This window comes from Anneissia japonica, unplaced genomic scaffold (assembly GCF_011630105.1).
Source record: "Anneissia japonica isolate Jap-2015-1 unplaced genomic scaffold, ASM1163010v1 scaffold1065_len1792383_cov172, whole genome shotgun sequence".
Taxonomy (NCBI): domain Eukaryota; kingdom Metazoa; phylum Echinodermata; class Crinoidea; order Comatulida; family Comatulidae; genus Anneissia; species Anneissia japonica.
In genome coordinates, this window is record NW_022684135.1 from 1104667 (window position 1) to 1129197 (window position 24531).

Sequence of the window (24531 nt, forward strand, 5' to 3'; positions counted from 1 at the left end):
GCGAGTACGCTGCTTATGGGCATGACAGAGCGTCATATGATAAGAAAATATAATAAGGAATACCCAAAAGTTGCAGGCATAAGCTCAGTGGCAGATTGGAAGTAGCTGGTGCAGTAAAAATTGAAAAAGAAATGTTATATCCATCATGTTAAACATGTTAACAAGAGATCTAAGAAGTTCAATTACATTTCATGTTTTTCCCTTTTACACATTCACAGTTTTTGCCATGATTTAGCATGATTTTTCAATTTTTGAATATCGCAGTGGCATCGTACTGAATTCTTTTTAAAAAATCGTTCTCAATATTACCTGTAAAAAAATCTTTGTCTACTGCAGCAGAATCGTGCGAGTGTTGTGACGTTGTCGTGTGCATTTGTAGTGTCCACAACAACTAGAACAGCAGCTTGCGTACTGTATATTGCACTATGGCGACAACAATATTAAAATATTCGTAAATTATGCCTTTTTTGTAATATGATTATTTAAATAAAACAGGCATCCCATATAGATATCGTGTCGTCTTTGTAAAATCATACTGATGTAATACAATCTTGTTAATTCATAGTATGTTATGACAAATCTTAACATTGTCGTAACTCTATATATAATTTATAACAATGTTGTAAAATATAAAATTAAATACAATGAGTGTCCCTACCAACATCATGTCATATCTTTTTTCAGAGGTTTAAGGAGCTCTGATCGCTACAGAATTTTGTGCCACTTGGTCATTGCCCTACTATGTGTCAATTTCTTATTTTTTCTCCTGCAATTTCATGGAAAGAACACGGTATGTCATATATTAATGTGGATATTAATATTAATGTGTATGTCATATTAATGTGTCTTATTAATGTGTATTAAGAAAATATTAACTATTTAATACATAAGTATGTTTAGTAAAACATTCCAACTGCATAATTACAAAAAAAAATAATTATAAAAATTATTACTAACAATTAGAATAACAAACATGATATAGGCCAAATACCATGTATGGAATAATAATAATAATAATAATAATAATAATTAAAGTAATAAAAGTAATAATAATTATTATGTTGACAATGATGATGATTGTTGGTGATGCTGATGATAATAATGATAATGATAATAATCATAACTATGTCATCTTTGCCAAATTTACATAAAGAGCCAGTAGTAACCGAAGGCTAAAATACTTTATTAACAGATTGATATGGAAAGATCCTCTCCTAAAATTACATGCAGTCTTCTTGCTGGATGCCTGCACTACTGTTTTTTGGTAGCTTTCTCGTGGATGTTGATCATGTCAACAGATCTTTACATGAAGGTTATACTTCCGTTTGCTGACCATGAAAAACGCTTTGTTTACAGTCGTTACATTGGTTGGATTGGACCCGCCATTGTTGTGGTGACGACTGCTGGAATAACAAGGGAGAACTACGCATCGGACAAGTATAGTTAATCTTTAATTACTTCATAACTCGTTAATTATTATTTCAGATGCGGTGATATCAATCACACACAATATCAGATTATGATTTGAATATTTAACCTCTCAAATACTGAACGCTTTACTGCTTCACGTCCACATATAAACAATCCATCAATCAACCATTCAATTAAAAAATAAATCAACGCACCATTAGTCGGTTAGTTGTATTTAGTCAATATTGAATTGCAGACCGTACGTTCCCTTCAGTTGTTGGCCGACGCGATCCTATGGACAACACAATCCCACAAGCACAGTGGATCGTTCTTAATGATAATTTGTTCATTCAGACTGGCAATCTGTCAATCACCAGACGGCGTTGTTTCTTCTAGAACTCAAAGGGAGTGGTGTTGGATCCTCCGTAAGAAAATTGTATGACGTAGTGAGTGCGTGACTTCCTCATAATCTGAAGCTGTGTCCGCACTATCAAATGTGACAACTAATCTGATTTGCCCATATATGGGTTTTGACATCATCAAGCCCATATATGGGCACATCACACAAATTTGACAGATAAAGTCTGTTAGTGTTGGACAGAGCTCTTTGGTATACAAACTTTTGGATATTACTTTGAAGCCACATTCTTTATTTTTCTATAAAATCAAGGACAGAATTCATACTTTCTTGATCTTGTCAATTTTAGGTGCTGGTTGGATTCTGAGTCAGGTGCCATCTGGGCTTTCATTGCTCCTGTTTGTCTCACTCTTTTGGTATGTATTATTTCCAAATATTTCCCAAAATGGATGTTAGCTCAATGTAAATCTTATTTATTATTAATATTATTATCTTTATTAAATATCATTATCATTTCATTAGACTACTGTATACACAGGCCTCGACAGTAAATGCCAGGGGGCACCCAATTATATTACTATAACAAGAGTGAAGCTACAAACAATTGACGGTCATTTAGACACCAATGTAGTTGTATTTTCACTCTCCTCATGCAAGGATACTATCAGCTGGGCAATGTACAGACAATTTTTAATGTAAAATCATAAGGAGGGAAACATTATCATTATCATTAGCATATTCTAAACCCCTTTTTGCTGGCTTCACACAAAGATCTTTAATGAGGTTACCTATGAGTATTTTCAATAAGATTATGACAATAATCAAAATTTAATATCAAATTTTCATTTCATACTATCAGTTAAATGGCAATGTACAGACAATTTTTAATGTAAAATCACAGGGTGGGAAACATATTATTAGCATATTCTAGAGCCCTTTTTGTTGGCTTTACCCTAAGGCCTTTACTTTATTGATTATTTTCAATAGGATTATGATAATCATCAAAATTTAATATTTAAATTTTCATCTTTAATAAATTTATTTCATGTCGAACTTGGTGATTAAAGGTAAAAACGTAAAGGTAGTAGAACAACCCATAACTTGCAGTATCATTGTGCTGAATTATGCACAGGTGTACTCCATGGTTACCTAGCTGATATAAACAGGTGCATATAGGAGCTAAATATTCACATCATTCCACAACCACAGAGGCTGAAATGAATCACACAGCATCGGGGTAAACCCTACTCTACTGAAGAATGCAATGGTTTCTTTACAGTGCACACATGCCAGATGTTTACACTGAACTCCACTTAAAGTCCTTTATCCAGGCCTGGAAGATAATTTTATGTGCCTCCAACCATGAGAATTGTCTCAATAAAATGCTTCCAACACCAAATGTTATCTGTACACTTTATAGCATAACAGCTAATTTTTTGGGATTTTCCCCCCAAAAATGCCTCCTGGACAGTCATGTTCCCTCTGTCCGCTGGTCCCGCTGCTGTTTACTTTTTCAGCATTATCTTAGTGAATAGGTTTGCCTTCATGCCGCAACTCATCCAATGGTTGAAATTTTTTTTGTACAGTATGTTAGCTATAGTTTTGGCAATGAAATAGATTGAAAATATCTTTTCTTTAAAAGATTGTCCTGGTACAGCTGGTGAATACTGGCTTAGTAGCTTTTGAAAAATCCAAAGTTATGAACCATGAAGAAACTCAAAACTTCCAACGAATCAGGTTAGTTTAGTGCTATTCCTTTGCTTTATAGAGTATAAACTCACAACAATTATCATGAAGTAAAATTTTTATGAACTTTAACAAGGTAAACTCACAACAATTATCATGAAGTAAAATTTTTATGAACTTTAACAAGGACTTTTAACTGTTACCAGGATAGGAAGCTGGCTGATTTAAGGCATCTAAGGTTGTGTTTACGAACTTTCAACGAAACCGGATAAGTCAAAAATGACATAATGCCCAGAGGGTAGGCCATTAGATCGCTCGTTTACGAACCCCAAGTTATTCTGATACGGACAGTAAGGTATAGGCCTTTCATGTAAACAAAACAAACACTTCACCGCTTAGCCTTCCTCTGCACAACAAGGCAATTCAACAACGAATTACCTCGCCTTGCCTACGCTCGAACTCCAACCAATTCTAAAAAAAACAGGTGTTAGAAACTAGAGCCTAGCCAACTGGGAAAACTACAAAAAAAAAAAAACAAAGAAAAAAAAAATAGCCTACGGACTTCCTACTACTATACTACTAGTTTCACTGGTGTTCAGAGCCGACAACGACGTGTCAACAGTGTGCGGTGGACAAGAAATTGGGTCTATCGCCAAAAATTTCGTTCATCATCTCAAAATACAGCCATTCTGTTGGGGGGAGGGGGTTTCCTGACTTCCTGTTTGAGTCCTTTTCCTGGGTATATTTTTTTGCGCAGGTTCTTGCATTTGGTATTCTATCTGTGCTTGCGTAAAGTTATAACCCATTTCCCGCATCTTCTGTGCGATTTCTTTACAAACGGCGTTGTTCCGTCGGGTTCCATCAAAAGCATCTTGTATGGATTTTGTTCCCCATATGCTAATTAACGTTTGGGTTGCTTCGTCAGTCCACCCACTCTGTTCAGCTGCAGCCATTGTATATAGGGGTATATCGTTGTAAAAATAATATTTCGGCTTAAAAATTGGATAATATAATTTATTAAGTGAGGACTACTCTAGTGATGTCACTGGACGAAGGCATGGATGAAAAGAAATAGCGGACTCAAGTGCTTAATCTGAATAGATTTGTCATAAAAGTAAGGTCAGTTGACACCATGCTGTGGGCTATTGCGCCAGAGGCAGCCTCCAACCCTCCAAACTTATCCGGAAAGGATAAGCCCGGAAAGTCCAGATGTTTTAGTAATTATAGCTAGTTGAGGAATGATTAATTATCACCTCAGGCTTGAGTTATCCGGTTTTTGAAAGTTCGTAAACGGGCCCTAACTTGAATTAGCCTTATGTTTGGTATTGTTATGCTAATGAGCCAGATAAACACAATCTGCACATGCTCAGAAAAACAAAACTTTCCTCTGGTTTTCTGAGCATGTGCAGATTGCGCTTATTTGCCTCATTAGCATAACAATACCACACATAAGGCTAATTCAAGAAAGATGGCTTAAACCAGCCAGCTTCCTATCCTTGTAACAGTTAAAAGTCCTTGCTTGTACAGTAATACACTTCTTTACAAAAGGAGAAAATGCATTATATTTTAACTAAGTGATGTTGTACATATAATTAAGCCAAATTTGGCATAATTATATAGGCATATGCTGTACACTTTAATTCATTATATATCATGTATGCCACCAATGTATTAAAACACTCAATATTTTTTTATCATTTAATAATAATAATAATAATAATAATAATAATCATATGCAAAATATATATATTAATTTGTTTACAATAAGCATGGCTAAGGCAATTTAAGCTTTTTTTTCTATCAAAATACATAAAGAAAACAAATGTAATGGAATAGACTTGTTTGTATAGTTTATGATCTGTAACCAAAAGTTTTTTATTTATTGGTTTTAAGAACTCTATTCGTCGGTATGCTTCTGCTTACACCAGCTGTTGGACTTACATGGATTTTTGGTGTTATAATTGTCTTTAGTGATTCGGAGGTGATGGAATACATATTTGTATTTGTAAATTCCTTGCAAGGATTTTTCATCTGGCTCTCGCAATGCGTTTTCAGCCAAGAGGTATTTCACTATTATGTTGTTAAAATTTAGTATTTTCCAGAAAAAAAAAACAGTAGTTTAAGTCCTGTTCAATCAAATTTTATTTGACAAAAAGCCATGTGCCTAAATATGGTCAGTAGACCTTTCGGTTTCTTTGTGATATCATCATGACCATATTTAGGCATGTCATAAGTTTTTGTCAAATAAAATGTTATAGTCTGGACAGGGTTAATCAATGATTTGCCTGTATATGGTCATGATGTGCCTATATATGGTCATAATGTTCCTATATATGGTCATAATGTTCCTATATATGGTCATGATGTGCCTATATATGGTCATGATGTGCCTATATATGGTCATAATGTTCCTATATATGGTCATGATGTGCCTATATATGGTCATGGTGTGCCTATATATGGTCATGATGTGCCTATATATGGTCATAATGTTCCTATATATGGTCATGATGTGCCTATATATATGGTCATGATGTGCCTATATATATGGTCATGATGTGATGTCATCAAGACAATATTTAGGTTTGTTTTAAATTTTATTGCAGGTTCGGCTTACATTGATGAAGAGGTTCAAAAATAGAATAGAACAAGATACTAGCACCACAAACACCAACCGTGATACGATTGAAGTCTTGCAGGCCTAACGCTTCAGGTTCCTCGGCACAAACCCCCTGCTATTTATTTTGTAGACACGGTTTATCCAGCCATATATAGAAAAGCAATATTCTACTTATAATCCTTTTTTGTTTTAGTTTAATAGTAATTTCTCAAAAACATGTATAATGATCAATTAAACCAATTTATGTAAAAAAATAAAAATATATCAAAAATACATCTGTTGGTAACTCATGCTAAGTATATTCAGTGCGGGTAGGGAAGCATTCATACAAATAATAGATGTTTGGTACCATTATTAGCAAAGGTGTAATTTTTAGAATTAGTCCACCTGCAGAATAGACTGATTTTTGTAGTTTAGTAGTGGCATAGAACTACATGACTACTCTTACTGCATCGGTACCTCATGCTACAGTTTTTAATGGGGCATTATTATTTATAGATAGTTTTTCATCCAATTTCCTACTATTTATACTTAACCCTTTGAACCCTGCATTATTTACATCTTGCGTCACCCTCACCCTGAGTTATTTGGACAAAATATGTTTTTTTTTTATTACAATCATCACCACCACCTCCTAGGCCCTGTATCGCTACCATAGCCATCCATCAACCCGACGCACAACTATCATCACTACCACTGCTGGCACTAGCACTATCGTGATCGGCCTAGCTTAGGGCTAGAAACTACACTCTTTCCAAATCACTTCCTGGATAATCGTCATCATCAATATTTTTTTGGGAGTCATAAAGTATCGATCGTAAAGCATGTTGGCATTTATTGTCAAATTATTCAATATAAATTTTTTTCAAAAAAATCAACATGTACGAGGTTATCAAAATGACTCGGGAATGGTGGTGTCACAAAATTACGTCATATTACTCATACTGGTCAGGTGATTACCCCAAATAACGTCACCTGACCCGCAAAGCCGGTATACCGGCCTTTAGGGTTAATGCAGCGTAAGCGCACGGCCGTTTTTCCAGCCTTCCCGGGTTCAAAGGGTTAAGGACCAACTTGTAGTATAATAATAATAAGTGCCATCAAAAAAACAGTTTTGAGGTTCCTGGTCTAAGGTAATAACATTTTAAAGACCTTGGCCTAGTACTATAAACAGGTAGAAATATTATGTAACAGGGGGACAAGAGAAATGGCTACTGTAGCAAAATGCCCAACCCCAGGCGACAAAGTTAATCTGTCCCCCACAACCCCATAGTTATGAGCATGGTGCTAACTCTGAAGTACTGAGACTGTAATATTTACATGCTATAGTGCGCATATTTATGTACCAGGTTCTATAAATCGATCTATGTAGAATTAGATTTCAAGTGTTGTAAATTTTATCACCATTGCCTGTTTCATACAAATATTGTACAGTAAATGCCAAACACCATTAAGAATCACCACACGAATTGCATACAAAAAATTCAAACAAAATTATTACTTATTGATATGGCAACCACCTAATAAGTAGGTAATCAAATAAAATTTGATCACATTTCACCAATATTGAAACAGCTTCACTGGTTACCAATTCGCCAACGAATTCGATTCAAATTGCTGCTGTTCGACTGGAAATCATTCAACAAAATGTCACCTACATACAATATGTGCGAACTAATATCTATGCATGTCCCCAAATGCAGTTTAAGATCAGCGGACAAACACCTATTAATTGTACCTAGGACTGCATCTTCATACGGTGATCACGCATTCTATGCAGCAGCACCCAGGCTCTGGAATGCGCATTACCAATTGAACTCCGCAGATGCAGTTCGCTTGATGTTTTTAAAAAGACTCTTAAAACACATTTATTTCAATTGCTTTTAATCATTAATTGTTTTTATCATTGTACTTTTATAATGTTGTTTTTTGATTTTCCATGTTTAGTATGTTTGTGTGCGCCTCGGGATAGGTTTACCTGGATAGATGGCGCATTATAAATGCATTATTATTATTATTATTATATACCAGGAATAAGCATTTGATTTTTCAATAGAGTTTACATGCTTTTTTCATTGTAAAAAGTCTGATTTGAAAATGTCATTTATCAATATTTTAAATGCAAGAAAAAAATCTCAGAGCTCAATACAATTTATAGCAAATATAGTCAAATTGCAAGGCAAGAATTAGTATCACTCGCAATATAAGATAAGTAGAATTCTCACGATGATTGTAGTTTGTATGTGATTATTGTGTGATTAAACACAGGCTAATAAATGATGAATGAGACATGTACATGGCATCTAATTGTGTGTTTATTTTGTAGTATATTTGTTTAGTTATCCAGACATTGTCTAGTTATTGTAAACATAAGTAAAATGAGCATTGATATTATCTTTGACCACATTGTCTTTGATCATTCAATTTGGAACTGTGCTATATAAAACATATTTGGCATTATTGTTTTATTAAATTATTATACTTTTCTATATTACAATGATGATTAATATAATTATATTGATAATGAAGATGAAATTGAAGATTATATGAATGCAACATAACATCAACTATTCTGTATTAAGACAAAAATCACATACAAATTTATTTTTTTAATTTTCATAGATTTTAGAGGGGACACTCTATAAAAAAATATTGACAACTGTTTTTGGGTTTGGAGACCTTTAGTACAACCAGAAACATTCAACACACTGTACTACTTTTCCATGGCCACTCTGAATGAATAATTATATTTCGTTTTACCCCAAAACCTATGTAATCTTCATAGAAATCCTATATAGTCATGAATTATATATACTGTGTGTAACAGTAATTAAAAGGTTGCTATATTAGAATTTTTTACTGAGCTGAAATTACTGTCCGGTTCAATGCACTGTAAATTGAAGAAAATTGTGACTTTGTTTGCATTCGGCAGGTAATGGTTAGAGGATCCAGATAAAATTGTGTGCTCACACTTGCGTTCATACAGAAAATCCCCGATCCAGATATCAAGAAGATGATGTAGGCTCTTTTGCCAATAGGAAAATTTAAATTGGAAATGTGTGATTTGTTAATGATAGATACGCGTTCAACTTGCTAACAGATGGTGTATCCAGATCCTGGTAACTATTAACGCTAACCAATCAGGCGTTCTCACACAGGTGCTAATGGTTAGCTACTGATCCGGATGCTAGAGCTCTGGTGTGAACTTATCCTGTATATGAACACAGTTCTGCTTTTTGTATTTTATCATATGTCACCGCAAGCTACTTTATAGCCATAATATTGGCGCTGGTTCGAACAAGAGCGTCAGAAGCGGTCCAGCTGGTCCAGTTTTGGCCGGACCAATAATTTATAACTCAGTATCGTTTGCAAGCCAAATTCTACTTTGTACGACGCAATCAAACATAACCTGCACATTCAAATTTGGAGGGGCCGGCTGGGACCTCCCTCGAACCTGCCATTTCCCAGTGGTGAAACTAGGTTCCGATGGGCCCTTTTTCGAGAGTGCAGTCATCACACAGGCTAAGAATGCTATAATCTAGAAAAATAATGATAATTGCAAAAAAATTATATAAAAATAAATTGTTTAAAATTTCTTATCAATTCCATAATTATATGAAATGAGATGCTTATTCCTCAATGAATGAATAAATAAAGTGCAAGAAACACGGACACATCATATAATGCAATATGAATAACAGTGACTATATTATATGTCTATTATATTTATACAAGTTGACAGATGTTGTGAAATACCTAAAAAAATATTCTAGATTCAAGAACACTTTATTGTCCATTTTAAAATAAGAATTTGTTTTTCCTTTGCAACAGTCTTGGTTAAGAAGGATAAAATTACATTAAAAATCACATGACAAAACAACTTGGATGACAAGAAATACATTAAGATATTAACAATTTAAAATAGTAAAATAGTAAAAAGTCAAAATAAAAATTACTGTTTAAAACTGTTTAAAATTTACTATGTGTATCTCAGAAACAGACCAGCCATTTTAGTAAATTATAAAAACCTAGCATTTTGCTATAAAATAATGACAGCATGCTAATTAAGTAAAACATGTGTTAGGCCAATGTATACACAGGATACAGTATGCATATTCGTCCAAGAATAAATGAAAATGCAAGAAACAGGAACAAAATTATATTACAGTATATAATGCAATATCATTAACAATGAATGTGCACCTATTATATTTATACGAGTTGACGGATATTGTGAAATACATAGCCTATAAAAAGATGTAGCCTAAATAAATTAACATGTGTTATGAATACACAGGCACACAGGGTACAATATGCTATGCATTATTTAGTAAACCTATTAAATGTCTTTTGAATTAAGCTAGATGAATACGTTAGATTTTCAAATAACAGACTGCTAGTATATTTTTTAGTATTATTATTTAGTAAAGTTTTGGTTTATTAATGGCAGGAGGACCATGTATGTAGGTATTCCCATCATATGGACAGATCTACTAGGTGATAAGTACTCAATAGAGCAATAAGAATCAGGGACATCAACTTTGGGTGGAGGGTCAATATTAGAATAAGGTACTTTACATTTCTACAGGGGTTCTACTCAGGCCCTACAACAGTCCCGGTCAGGGTGGCAGGACAAACGCCAGGGAAAATCAGCAATTTTGATTAGATACCTATAAACTGATAGATAGGCCTACTTATTAATCAATTCAACTGATCGATTTACACTTTTTGATTAAAAAAATCACTATGATATGGCCCAGGCCGCCCAATGTACATGCGTACAAACTGTAGCTGAGCTATGGCCAGGGGCGGATCCAGAAATGTCCAAAAGGGGGGGCCGGAAGGGGGGCCGAAAGTTGGGCCGATTGAGACAACACTGTCGTAGGAGGTCCGGGGGCATGCCCCCGCGAAATTTTTGTGTTCTAGACGCCCGAACATAACATTTGAGGCATTCTTGGCCATCATTTTTTTCTTTTTCTCTCTTTTTTTTCTTTTTCTTTTCTTTTTTTACCTCCCAAAAGGGGGGCCGGGGCCGGGCCGGCCCCCCCCTAAATCCGCCCCTGATGGCCCTGGTTCGAGACGAATACGTGTCAATTCTTTTAGAGTATTTTTGCAACATACTAGCAGGTCATATGGTAAAATATCGGCTAGTGTTAAACATCATTTTAAAATATATCGTTTCTACTGTTAAATTAATGTTTAACTACTATTACTTGTATGTACGTTAATATTTATGAAATCCCATGGTGACAAATATAAATGATGAAGCATGAATGATGTACAACTATGAATGACTGATGAAATAGAATAGTGCATGTTTTGAACTATAGACAAAGACAAAACTAATGAAAAGAAGTCATGTTAATGCAATGATTAAATTTGGCCGGACCAATAAAAATTGCTTCTGACGCCCCTGTCGAACGACACGCTCGCCTATGTTTCTGGTGGTAGAACAAGTCTTCTCGGATAAGGACTATAAACCGTAGGCCCAGTGTATACAATGGCTTACAATATGCATTATAAAGAGCCCAGTACATTTTTCGAGACAAGCAGGGGGATACCCCGGTGTACTGGAACAGGCAGTACCTGGTTACCGGTAGCACAGACACGAAGGGGCGAAGAAAGTCATTGAACGAGTTCCTAGACCACGTATCAAGCGCCCTGAGCATCTTACATTAGATGGATATGTGCGCTATATAAAGCTTCACTATTATTATTATTATTATTATGTACCAGAATAAATAAATAAATAAAAAAACAAATATAAATAAGAATATTTAAGATAGAATCACGCTCTTATTTAGGCCTATTCGATGTCCAACATAATTAAAAAACAAAAATTATTGAAATGTTTATCTGTCGCACGTTTAGAGATGATTGATTGATTGCACATGCATAAATATAATATTCCAGTTAAGTTTATTAATGAATTATGTCGGACATCTGTAAAATCAAGAGGAAGATCTGGTTGGTTCACAGATTTTGTTCTGACTAATTACACTGAAAAAATAACAAATTTAACAAATTTTATTACAGGAAAAGAATATTTTATATTCAATACATTTTTAACTGATGGAGCTTTTTTAATTTGGAGGGTGGATATGCACACATCGCCTCCTCCTGGATACGGCCCATAATTATAGCCCTTACTGTATCGTATCAGAAAAATCATCACAGTCAATATTTGTGGGGGTAGGGCGATGTTATTGAGTTGCATATGCATAATGCACAAACACGCCACAGGGCATATTCAGGACAACTACAGTATATAAATGCGAACCGCTCTGAACAATTGGGTTATTTATTGATGGTTCTGACTTTGTTTGTGGCACAGGCCTTCCCTTCAATGTCCACAACTAAACAAGGAATGGCAAACTAACATGTAACAACATGACATTTACTATAAAATAATTACCTTTAATAGCAAACGAATGATATTTGAACAACTCGTCTCTTTTACTGAAGGGCAGTGACGAATATTGAAAAGTGCATATTGAAGAAAACCACATTTAAGGATTTCTAGAATTTGTAATGTGCCTAAACCATACATTCTTTCTAATAAAATTATCTTAATTTTCTTGATTATAATAATGCATACTAAATAGTGTGTACAAAATATAAGATCAGAATAATGACTAGTTAATTAACAATTACTTATACCATGGAGGTATTATAGTGAACTGGAGGGATTACCTGAATTCAGTCCTTTGACGATCATTCCGACCGCGCTGATAAGAATCCATAAGGAACAGACCATTATCAACTTTATCTATAATCCAATTCAGGAAAATCCGCGCTGGCATTATGTCATAATTACCCATAAGTCATTTCGTTCACGAAGACGATGCTGAGATGCGGACGCGGACATTTCTAATAATTATGGCGAAATATAGCAAAGAAGATTATTTTGTTGGCGAAGACTCTAATAACTTAAGCGATTTCAGTTTTGAAGAAGACGATTTGAATGAGTTTGAACATGAATGCTTACAAGACAACAAGGAGAATACAGAAAGTGACAATCATGGTATGATTTTACCTCCTTTTGTTAATTCGATTTACTCTAGGCCTAGGTCTAGCCCGCTGTAGCGACCGATGGGCGTTGCTAGACAGCGTAGGCCTGGGATCGTTTATGCACTAGGCCTAGCGGTACATTAGCCGTTTCCGTACCTGTTTTCTAATAATATTTCATGGTAAATAATTGTTATTATTTATAGCTGCTGGGAAATGAATGTACTGTAATTTAAAAAACAGTTTATGCAATTATTTTTATTGTGCCTGCAGTCAAATCATGAAGGTATTACATAGTATAATAATAATACCTCCATGCTTATACTTCACTTCAAGAAAAAAAAAATAATAACAATCTCAATAAAAATTACATAACATTAACCACACATTCATCATGTATTAGTGACATACAGTAGGCCTATTTCCTTTTGGTACAGCTCATGATTTTGTCTATGACCCAAGATAAAGGAAGGCACTTAACAGCCTTCTTCAACAGCTGTATGATGATGAAGAAACTAATTCTATGATACCAAAGTATAGAGGTAGGAGCAGAATTATTTGTAACCAAAGACACAAGAAAGACTTGTTGAAGAGGAACGATGCTATTCAAATTTAAAATTTAGCATAATTTCCCCTCATCCTATAATCTTCATTTAGTGGTCATTGTTCTTTTTATCGAAACTAATTATATAGTTCACGTAAGCGAGTGTACCCTCTAGTAATAATACCCAAATATTTATATAGCGCCAATTCCAAATTGAATGATCAAAGGCACTGAGTTTTATTACACCTGGTCACTGGATAAAATAAAATGGCAAACCAGCACAAAGTGCAACCTTTTCTGCACCTAGTCGTGCACTACTTGTGTAGCGCACAAAACACGAAAGCAGTACATTAAGGACCACAACATCCTACCAGGTACCCATTTATACTCCTGGGTAGAAAGAGACAAATGTAGATAAAGTGCCTTGCCCAAGGACACAAGCAACTTGCACAGCAAGAGTTTAGATTTTATTCTGTATCTAGAATTTGTATAGTAATAAATTAGAGCGTGTACGGTGAGTACAATATGTTAAAGAAGAAAAGAAAGAGTTTAATAACAACTTTCATAAGTTTACATTAAATACTCATCCAATTCAATAACCTCAATCTTTTTTGTATAAAAATATATAATCTAAATTCATAATTACAAAGAACACTAGTTCAAGTTTTTTTTTTTACATTCACCACTTTGTCATATAAAAAAGCTGCCTGCTATAATAATAATAAATTCAAGAGTAAGTTAACTTTTTTTAAATAAGAATAATCTACCTATAATACAATCACATTTATCTATAGATTATATTCTGTTTGATATAAGCAAACATGAATTGTAAATAAATCATGCGTTTTACTGGTATGTAAAGCTATTTTTTATCGTGTTTAGTTAGTTCAAATAAACATAGGTCTACACTTAAAAAATAATATTTTAAGTTACTGTATGTAGCATCCTATATTTGAAATCCATCTTGACAGCAATTCTATTTTACTATAGATTTAGTTATGTAAGCTATGTTTTATCATGTTTACATAAAGTACGCTCAATTAAACATAGGCCTACACTTATGAATTTAAAATTTCATATTATGCAGCGTCTTTATTTGAACTTTATCTTGACAGCATCAATAAATGTATACTTTATGAGGTGATAAATGTCTTATTGAACGAACGTCTTATAATACAAGATACAAATTTGATAACCATCAGTGAATCATTTTATACTGTTGTGGTTAAACGCTAATAAATGTTACAATTGTGGGTGCACTTTTTCGAACTGTGATGACACCATGAAAATTGCTGGGTGGAAGTGTTCAATTATTTTATGCTATGCTGCTGCATTTTATTCTGTATCTGGTAAGTTATGAGTGCATTTTATTCTGTATGGTAAGTTAGGAGTACGTTTCATATCAATCCATCCAAGCAGCCTTGTATTCAATCTTAACCAAAAACTAAAATCACTTGTTTTGCAAAAGTGAATCTGGTGACCGACAGAAATTACGCTGCATATGAATGTCACTCAATAAAATTGATTCGATGTCGAATTATGAAACGTTTAATCTGCCAGCACCAAGACCTCTGCTTAGTGCCTAAACAATTTTTACAAACTTAATGCAACAGAAAAAAAATTCAAATATACCTTGAAAGAATCAAAAATTTCAGCTCTACGGTCAACAGCAAACTATATTTAGACAGCTTAGGGCAGTACTACTACATTTAGATGAGGTTAACTGCTTATTTGTTGCTTGAAGTCAGGTCATTCAATTTAGTAAAAAAAAAAAAAGTTACGTCAGAGAAAGTACAATTTGACTTTACAAACGATGAGTTGTAAATTACTGTATTGGTCCGCCCAAAACTGGACCAGCCGGACCGCTTCCACCGCACTTGTAGTGACATTATATAACAAATAAAATGTTTAATAAGGATACAGTACACATAACATACTGTATTGGTGTTCCATTAAGAAAAATACTTGTATTTTATATCTATGGGTGTGTTTCTACTGGTAAACACAAAATAATCAATTTTTTTAAACCGCTTTTTTAAAGAGTACCAGACAGCCTGCTCGCGTTGCAACTGTATTTTTGATTTTTCGAAAATTGGTTTTCGTGAAGGAAATTATGTCACCATTTTGTTGATACAACACGTTGTTTTCCTAACTGTATAGGATAGTATCCTTCTCATTTCTGTCATGATGACAAGGAGTAAGATACGATGTGGGGCGAGAAGGCAAATGTTTTTGGCTGCGCTCATCGGCACAATGAACAAGTGAACAAACGAGGACAACAGTAGGCCCAAAAGAGCGGAGAGGCCTGGCCCAATATCCCCCACCACAAAATAATTACAAAACGAATTCGTCGCTCCACATGTTTGTTGATGTTTTTAGCTTGTAGGCCTAGGATATGAACAAGAGTACATTTTTTTTTTAAATTTCGCGCCTAATACGATCTTGTTTAAGCAGTGATTGACCTGGAGGTCATATTTCACCTGATAATCACTTTTTTTGTGTTGCAGCTAAAAGGTGCAAAGCCAAAATCGGTTATTTGTCATTCAAACACGCTATCCATTACGTGTTTTTAATCAATTTTTTTTAATCGTTTCTTTCAAACTGGTCCCGTTTCTACTGCGAGAATAAAAGCGATCTTTCGAAAAAACGATTTTTAATCGATTATTACTTTTCAGTAGAAACAGACCCTATAACTCCAACCATATCTACTACTTCTGGATGCAGCCAACAGCAAATGACTACAGTTAAAGTTGCACTACAATATAATTTTTATATTTTTAAACATAGATGAGTTTTGCCCACAAATTAACATTATATAACAAATAAAATGTTTTAATAAGGATACACATAACACACTGTAGTGGTGTTTCATTAGTAAAATTCTTCTATTTTATAGCTACTAAAAGTCCAACCATATCTATAACTCCAACCCTATCTACTACTCCTGGATACAGCCAACAGCAAATGACTGCAGGTAAAGTTGCACTACAATACAATTTTTATATTTTTAAACATAGATGAGTTTTGCCCACTACTAGTAACATTATATAACAAATAAAATGTTTTAATAAAATTGCACATAACATACTGTAGTGGACAAGATAGTATAATACATACTCCAAGTATGGAAATGCACGTCATCGTGTCAGAATTCAATATTTCGACATTAATTTTGTCATCATCAGAAATATTGTACTGGTGTCTCACTAATGAAAAATACTTGTATTTTGTAGCTACTAAAACTCCAACCATATATGCAACTCCAATCCTTTCTAGTACTCCTGGACATAGCCAACAGATAACTACAGGTAAAGTTGCACTACAATATAATTGTTATAATTTTAAACATAGATGAGTTTTGCCCACTACTAGTAACATTATATAACAAATAAAATGTTTTAATAAAAGTACACATAACATACTGTAGTGGATAAGATAATATAATACATACTCCAAGTATCGAAATGCACGTCATCGTGTCAGGATTCAATATTTCGACATTAATTTTGTCATCATCAGAAATATTGTACTGGTGTCTCACTAATGAAAAATACTTGTATTTTGTAGCTTCTGAAACTCGAACCATATATGAAACTCCAATCCTTTCTAGTACTCCTGGACATAGCCAACAGATAACTACAGGTAAAGTTGCACTAAATTGTTATAATTTTAAACATAGATGAGTTTTGCCCACTACTAGTAACATTATATAACAAATAAAATGTTTTAATAAAAGTACACATAACATACAGGAGTGGATAAGATAGTATAATACATACTCCAAGTATCGAAATGCACGTCATCGTGTCAGGATTCAATATTTCGACATTAATTTTGTCATCATCAGAAATATTGTACTGGTGTCTCACTAATGAAAAATACTTGTATTTTGTAGCTACTAAAACTCCAACCATATATACTCCAATCCTTTCTAGTACTCCTCGACATAGCCAACAGATAACTATAGGTAAATTTGCACTACAATATAACTGTTATATTTTTAAACATAAATGAGATTTACCACTACTAGTGACATTATATAATTATTTAGTGGTGTTTAAATGGTAACAGTAGTACTGTTGTGATTTTGAATCTGATGCTAAAGAATTTTAATAAGTATTAATTGTATTTGTAGTACAAACAGTATTAATGTTTTAACAAGTCAGATGAGCTTATAATACCATTTTTAACCAGATAGAGTAACATCTAATCCAATAATTTGTAATAAGCAGAGGCCTTGAATAAGTACCTCTTTCAAATTAGCACTGCAGCTGTGCTGTTAAGCCTCCCAATAAGTTTCCATAACACCACAGCATATTCTTCATCATTTATACGGTGTAGAGAAAAAAGTATGGCATATACAATCAATATTTCAAATCCTCTCAATACAGACACACTGTTACTGACAGATGGCAGTGTCATACAGGTTTTTTAATGGGAATTGAGGATGCTGAATTAATAGTAATATTAAGCACCCACTGAACTTTACACGAGATGTAAAACTATAGTGACAGTACATTAAACGATGGCTATGCTTAACACTATAAATTGTGAGGTCTCGCCACAAAATGAGTCTCATGGTTAGAAATTCAAAAATTGAGTTTATATTATATTTGGGTAGATCACATTATAATCTTTCATTTGGTCTTTGAATGGCCTCTCTGCTTTAAGTAAATCCAGAGATGTGAGCATTTAAATTTTAGGTATATAAGAACTACGTTTTGAGAAAATCAGCCTCAAAGATAAACTAACCTGTACAAATAATATGACTACAATTACAGAATATGTGCAGAAAACACTGTTTTGGCAAGAAAATTCACTTACAAAGTATAAAATGATAAAATATAAGTATCAAGTTATTCAAACACATTAAAATCAAAATTTTGTAAAAATGTTGACTTTGGCCTGTTTTGGTGAATATCTCAATATGATTTCAACAACGATGCGTCTCATTTCGTGGTGAGACCTCACAATTGGTTGTTAATATCTTAAAGTAATTTACTTTGCCATATATTTCTATTAATTTACTATTATTTTTTTCACATTTCAACAAAAAGGGGAGTACTCAGGCATATCCTCAGTGGTTACACCAATGGATGGAGAAAACATGTTAACAGATGCTCAGGATATAGGTAATGAAAACGTTATTGACTTTAAACAATACAATGAGCAGTTTGTGTTGTATTTAAAAAGAAAGGTAACAGCCTCTTGTATATTACTCTTAGAATTTTATCGCTACACTACTTGTATAATATAATCTCATTGTAGTTCAGGTAACCTTACCAAGAAATACAACAGAAGCATTCAACGTTACACTGACGTTTGGATCAGATAGCATCAGATTCACGATTTTCGGTTCTGGCACTTTGGAAGAAAAAGGTATAGAATATTTACTAACAACAGTAACGATACAGTATAGCCTTGTCCACACTATAAAATTTTATTTGTCAAAACATGTGACATGCCTTAATATGGTCATGTGGGCATCACATCATGACCATATACAGGTACATCAAGACCATATATGGTCACACAACAAATACATAATAAAATTTAATGGAATGGTACATAATAATTGCAGGTGAATTTTTTTATCGTAGGTAAGTTGAGCAAATATTAAAGAATTATTCATTTAGAGTGGCTGAAGGCATTACTAGCGCATACGCAATCTTGTTTCGCTGGGCTTTGCTCGCTGTAGCTTTTCACGTCGCGATGAGCGAAGGTTGGATTATCGGTGGGATTCACTGTGTGTAGGGTGGTAATACCTCCGTGGTTTATGCTGTAATAATTTACATGCAAGCTTACATTAAAATACAGTAAACAGGACAAACAAATGGGGCCTAGCAATAGGCCGTATTACATCTAGATTGGGCCCGCTTTCTCTTTCTAGCGCCTACACTATGTCAACAGAGTATTTAGTACAGCATTATTTGAAGGCCGAAGCAATCTAAACTTACTATTATTCTCATATGATATGTATTAATTTTTGAAAAATTTATTATATCAGTCTAATCAAGGCAAATAAACAGAAGGATGCACATCTTGGGACATCAAACTCTGGCATCGACATTCTAGACGCACGTGCGTCCCTACACGCTGAACGTCACAAAAAGCATAGCAACATGGCACACACAGACATAATTGACGGCTGTACTCGCAACTAATATTGGATTGTCGATGCCACAGTAAAGATCAAAGGACTGTACACATGCGCACTGTTCGAGAGCGGAGATGTGCATCCTTCTGTTGAACTACCTTGGTCTAATGATTTTTGGAAAAAAGTTAATAAACCTAAATCGTAAAAATCATTCCTCATAGAGTCTCTTGAGAATCCTTATGGTAAACTCGACATTTGTGACTTTTGGGTGAATTTTTAACTCTGAACTTTGGGGTCTGTCATTATTCATATACAAAAAATAAAGGATCGTCAGGCATGGAACACGACACAGACGGCTACATACACAGGTACAGACCTAATACTGTATAATTCAAATTGAAAAAAAAAAGAAACGACTAAAGAAGTAACTTACTATAGAACAAAGAGTTGGAGAGTTTCTGTAACTCCTTTTCTTGGTGCTCCGAACGTCATCAAGCCTCCATGGCCTTCCTGGCACAGCATCTTCGCATATTGTCATGTATACTGTGTAATTTTCACTATTTGATGTTACGAAATATACTGTATTCGTTATTAAGTTTGAATTGATACTGATGTATTTTTATTCCAGTGCAACTCAAAGTATCTATAGCCTATGAGGCTTTTAGATAACCCTTTTTTAGTTGCAAATACAACTGCATACAGTAATTTGTTGTAGGGTCAGCATTTTAGTTGATTTTATGTTAGTTGAGAGTGCTGACCTATTATTTTACAGGGTACAGTATTTCTAAACTTTACTTTTCGTCATTGATTAAATGACAATATAATGCAATGCAGTGTAAGCGTTTTCCTTTTTGCACCGTGTTATAAAACCAGCTCTTCATTGAGGCACAACAAAGGAAGAGACATTTATGTAAGCAGTTATCACAAGCTTGTTTTTATCTTTCTTTTAGTTGCGTTCGGAAGACTGCAGCAAAATACAGTACGCTCAGCAAACAAGATTGCGCATGCGTTAGTAATGCCTTCAGACACTATAATGAATAATTAATTAATTTTTGCTCAACTTACGTACAATAAAAAAATTCGCTTGCAGGAGTACCATTCAATTTTCAGAAAAAAGGTCGAAGGACAAGGAAAAGGTCATAGAAATTTGATTTCACTTATACTTAAGCACAAACAAAAAATAGAATTGCCCTTCGTATTCAGGCACAGGACAGAGGTAGGCATGCAGCACTTAAGAAAATAATGTGCCTTGATACGACGGGCGATTCCATTTTTTCTTGAAGAATGTTACAGCATTCAAGATAATATTGTGCCTGAATGCAATGGGTGACTCCATATTTCCTTGAGGGATGCTGCAGTTTTGCACATCATACATAGCCTGCATATCTTATTCAGGCACATGGTGGAGGTATGCACTCTATAGAGTGACTGATATAGTACTTTCATTGTTTGGTTTTCTAAACATTCAATTTCATCTGCCTTCTACTTTCAATTTTTGCCATTTCTATTGGATATTTATTACACTAACATTCCTACACCATTTTTATTTATGCGATTGTCATCATCTATTGTTAGTTCCTCTTCAATAGGTTTGCCTTTTTAACATAACTCTTAAAAATAATGCTTCCATCTAAACCTGATCGATTTACAGATTTCTACCAGTTTTCTCCTCTTTCATTCCTTTGATATTTGCCAACTGCTATTCCTAGTTTGCCTTCTCCATTAACCGCATTCCAATAGTTACCTTAGAAAGGGACCATTCAATTTTCGGAAGAAATGATAAAAGGACAAGGTGACAATCACAGAAATTTGATTTTTTACCCTTGAGCATAAAAGAAAATGGAATCGACCTTCGTATCAGGCACAGACCAGCTGAGTTATGCATGCAGCACTCAAGAAAATAATGTGCCTAAATAAGATTCCATTATTTCCTTGAGGGTATGCTGCAGTATCGCCCACCATAACAGCCTGCGTAATGTTGGTGTTCGGGCACAGGGCAGAGGTATGCACTCTATGGTGTGATTGCTCTAGTTCTTTACTTTTACTTTCATTACTTTGTTTTCAATTTCATCAATGCCTTTTACTTTTTTATTGCCATTTCTTTTTTGATTATCTGATACCAACATTCCTACAGCATCTTTATTTGATCACCTTTTTCTATTGTTAGTTCTGCTTCCATCTTTATCTGATCTAAAGAATTCTACCAGTTTTGGGTCTGCTTCTATAATGTTTCCATTTAAATTAATTTTGATTAAGGAAAACATTAACTATTGAGACTCAGACTGAATCAAAACACTGTCCTGTTTTGTTCTATTAAGATGGACCATTCAGAATTGTTGCAAGCCTGACTGCGCTCAAGGAAAATACCCCTCTGAAAACTGCGTTAGTACTTTGATTCATTTATTATTCAATTCAATATTATTTAATTTCATATGAAATTTACCCTATTAAATAACTATCAGAGAAATAATGATTAAAGAATTCACAATCACAATCTAATATTTTTAAGAAAGCAAAGGAAGACACACTTACCTCAAACTATAATAGAAAGGGAATTAAAATGCATTATTTTTTTACCTATTCTGGTCTTTTGTAACAAAAATATTATTTTACACTGTACAGCAATGGAGAGGTGTTACCTAGTGTGACTGATATTGTGGATATTAATATTTATGATAAAAATCAGATGGAAATAAGTATCAGTTGTGAGATCCAGTTTCCTATTATTAAGGTAAATATATTTTTAGAACTACATTTTGAAATATATAAAATATGAGTAGATTGAGTACTGTTGATAACCAAGTTACTGTACAACGCAATTATTGTACAGCTAGTCAAAAAAAAAAAAAACACAATCATGAAAGTACTACCCTACACAACATCCATATTGGTGACAACACATATGTAACAAGCAACCCACGCGGTGCATTATGGGGTCATTCAAGTATTATGTAACGCAGAGTGGGTGGGGGTATAGTGGAAAATGTCACAGTGTGTGACGTAGGAGTTGGGGGGTGTTACTTGAAGTGTTACATAACAAAATTAATTTTCATGGGAAGAGAAGAAATATTAAAGCCCCATTCCCGGCAAAATTTCAATTTTTAAAAAAAATCTAATTTTTGTATTTTATAAATATAATACGGAATTGCTACTTTATCTGAATTTAGACATTCCTAAGAATAAAAAAAATGTAAAATAAGACTGAAATTTGATTTTTTGTGTTCCACACAAAAAATAAATGCGGATGAATTTTCATGTTTGATTTTGCGACAGGTCGTGAGAAGAAATATCGTAGGCGCCAAAAACATTAGCCTACCCAACGCTGTTAGGCTAGGCCTAGCCTTACCTCTATTTAGGTTCTGTTATCACACATAAAAACAGCCGACATGATATTTTCCGTTGCTAGTAATGACACTTGTGTAATATAATATTTCATAGGAATTATTTCAATTTGTTAAAAAACTGATTCTGACTGAGATTTTGACACTTAAACAAACATATCTCAACCTAACCGAACGAACGCATTGTGCGAGATGCGAAGTACAAAAACTAATCTCACTAGAGAGGGCGCACTTTATTGACTGTATAAAGTATACATAAAAGCGAGAGTATTCCAGTGAGTATTCCAGATCTACAACCTCTGAATTTGCCTAGTAACGATGAATTCGTCGAGAAAATGGTAATATTTTATGAGAAACAGTCTGTATTTCTCTTTTTTTTTATTCTTTTGTGTAAAACTAAAATTCATGCCAATATTTTTCCATGATTTATAATAATTGGAGTAATGCAAATGCATATTTTCTAAAAAAAGTCAGTTTTTAGTGAAATTTTGCCGGGAATGGGGCTTTAAATATTCAAACTTGTATGATATTACTTTATTGAAACATATTACATCAGTGTATTACAATGTAATGTAACACAGTTGTGTTGAATTTGTGAAATCAATAATCAATGAAGTTACATCTACCATATCAAAAAGTTCTAAAATTATATAACATTTAGAGGGGGTTTGGAAAAGTGTTACAGAGTGTTACGGGGGTGGGGGGGGTGTCAATATTTGCCAAAAAATGTGTTACATAATACTTGAATGACCCCTATTAAATTATTTCACACATTATTTAAATGTATTTGAGGATAACACAAAATCACTGGATTAATACCGATACTAGGATACTCTTTCAATCACCATCACATCGCATTGGCCCTCGTGTTTTAGTGGTACCTTCATATTAGTCTACGTCATACAGCCGTTGCCCTGCATCTACCGCGTTAGAATAACAATTACAAATAAAAAATAACTTGCAAGGCATGCAATGACGTTTGCAGCAAGACTATTCATACAACACAAATAAGCGTCGCATGGAGTTAGTGAAAAATGGAGCTCAAATAAAAAAAACGATTTTAGAAAGTATTTAAAACTATTTTTGATTTTAGACTTTCGCCAAAAATAGTTTTCGTCCATGGCGTTTTGGCAATTGGTTAGTGTTAGCCCAGAGTAAAGACTCAAAAATAAGGGTAAATGTTATGGTATAAATTAGAATCCTATATGAAAGTACACAAAAATAAAAAAATAAAAAATCCCTATGGTTTGGGTAAAATTTGTCAAGATTGGTTGGAAAAATTTAGAGGAAAACATTCTGCTTGAAGTTTTTTGCTTAAAAGGTGTCAAAATTTATAAAGTTGAAAGATATTTTTTAAATTTTGAGACCGCTGTAGTTTTTGCGATACTGTACAATGAAAAAAAAATTAAGTGTCCCCTTACTAGGAGCTGAAAATATATTGATTTGACCATTTGACACACCCAGAGA

The 24531-nt window shown here is 33.9% G+C and overlaps 1 protein-coding gene across 1 annotated transcript in view; it reads left to right on the plus strand.

Annotated features, from left to right (window-relative positions):
- Window positions 1–9606, plus strand: part of LOC117103604 (CD97 antigen-like) — a 37731-nt gene extending 28125 nt beyond the window's left edge. Inside the window, exons 21-26 of the mRNA XM_033244186.1 lie at window positions 685–790; window positions 1193–1437; window positions 2118–2184; window positions 3411–3505; window positions 5348–5516; window positions 6061–9606. Of these exons, the coding sequence (XP_033100077.1) occupies window positions 685–790; window positions 1193–1437; window positions 2118–2184; window positions 3411–3505; window positions 5348–5516; window positions 6061–6159 (781 nt within the window). The 3' untranslated portion in view covers window positions 6160–9606. The remainder of the gene's footprint in view (window positions 1–684; window positions 791–1192; window positions 1438–2117; window positions 2185–3410; window positions 3506–5347; window positions 5517–6060) is intronic.
- The last annotated feature ends 14925 nt before the right edge of the window (window positions 9607–24531 follow it).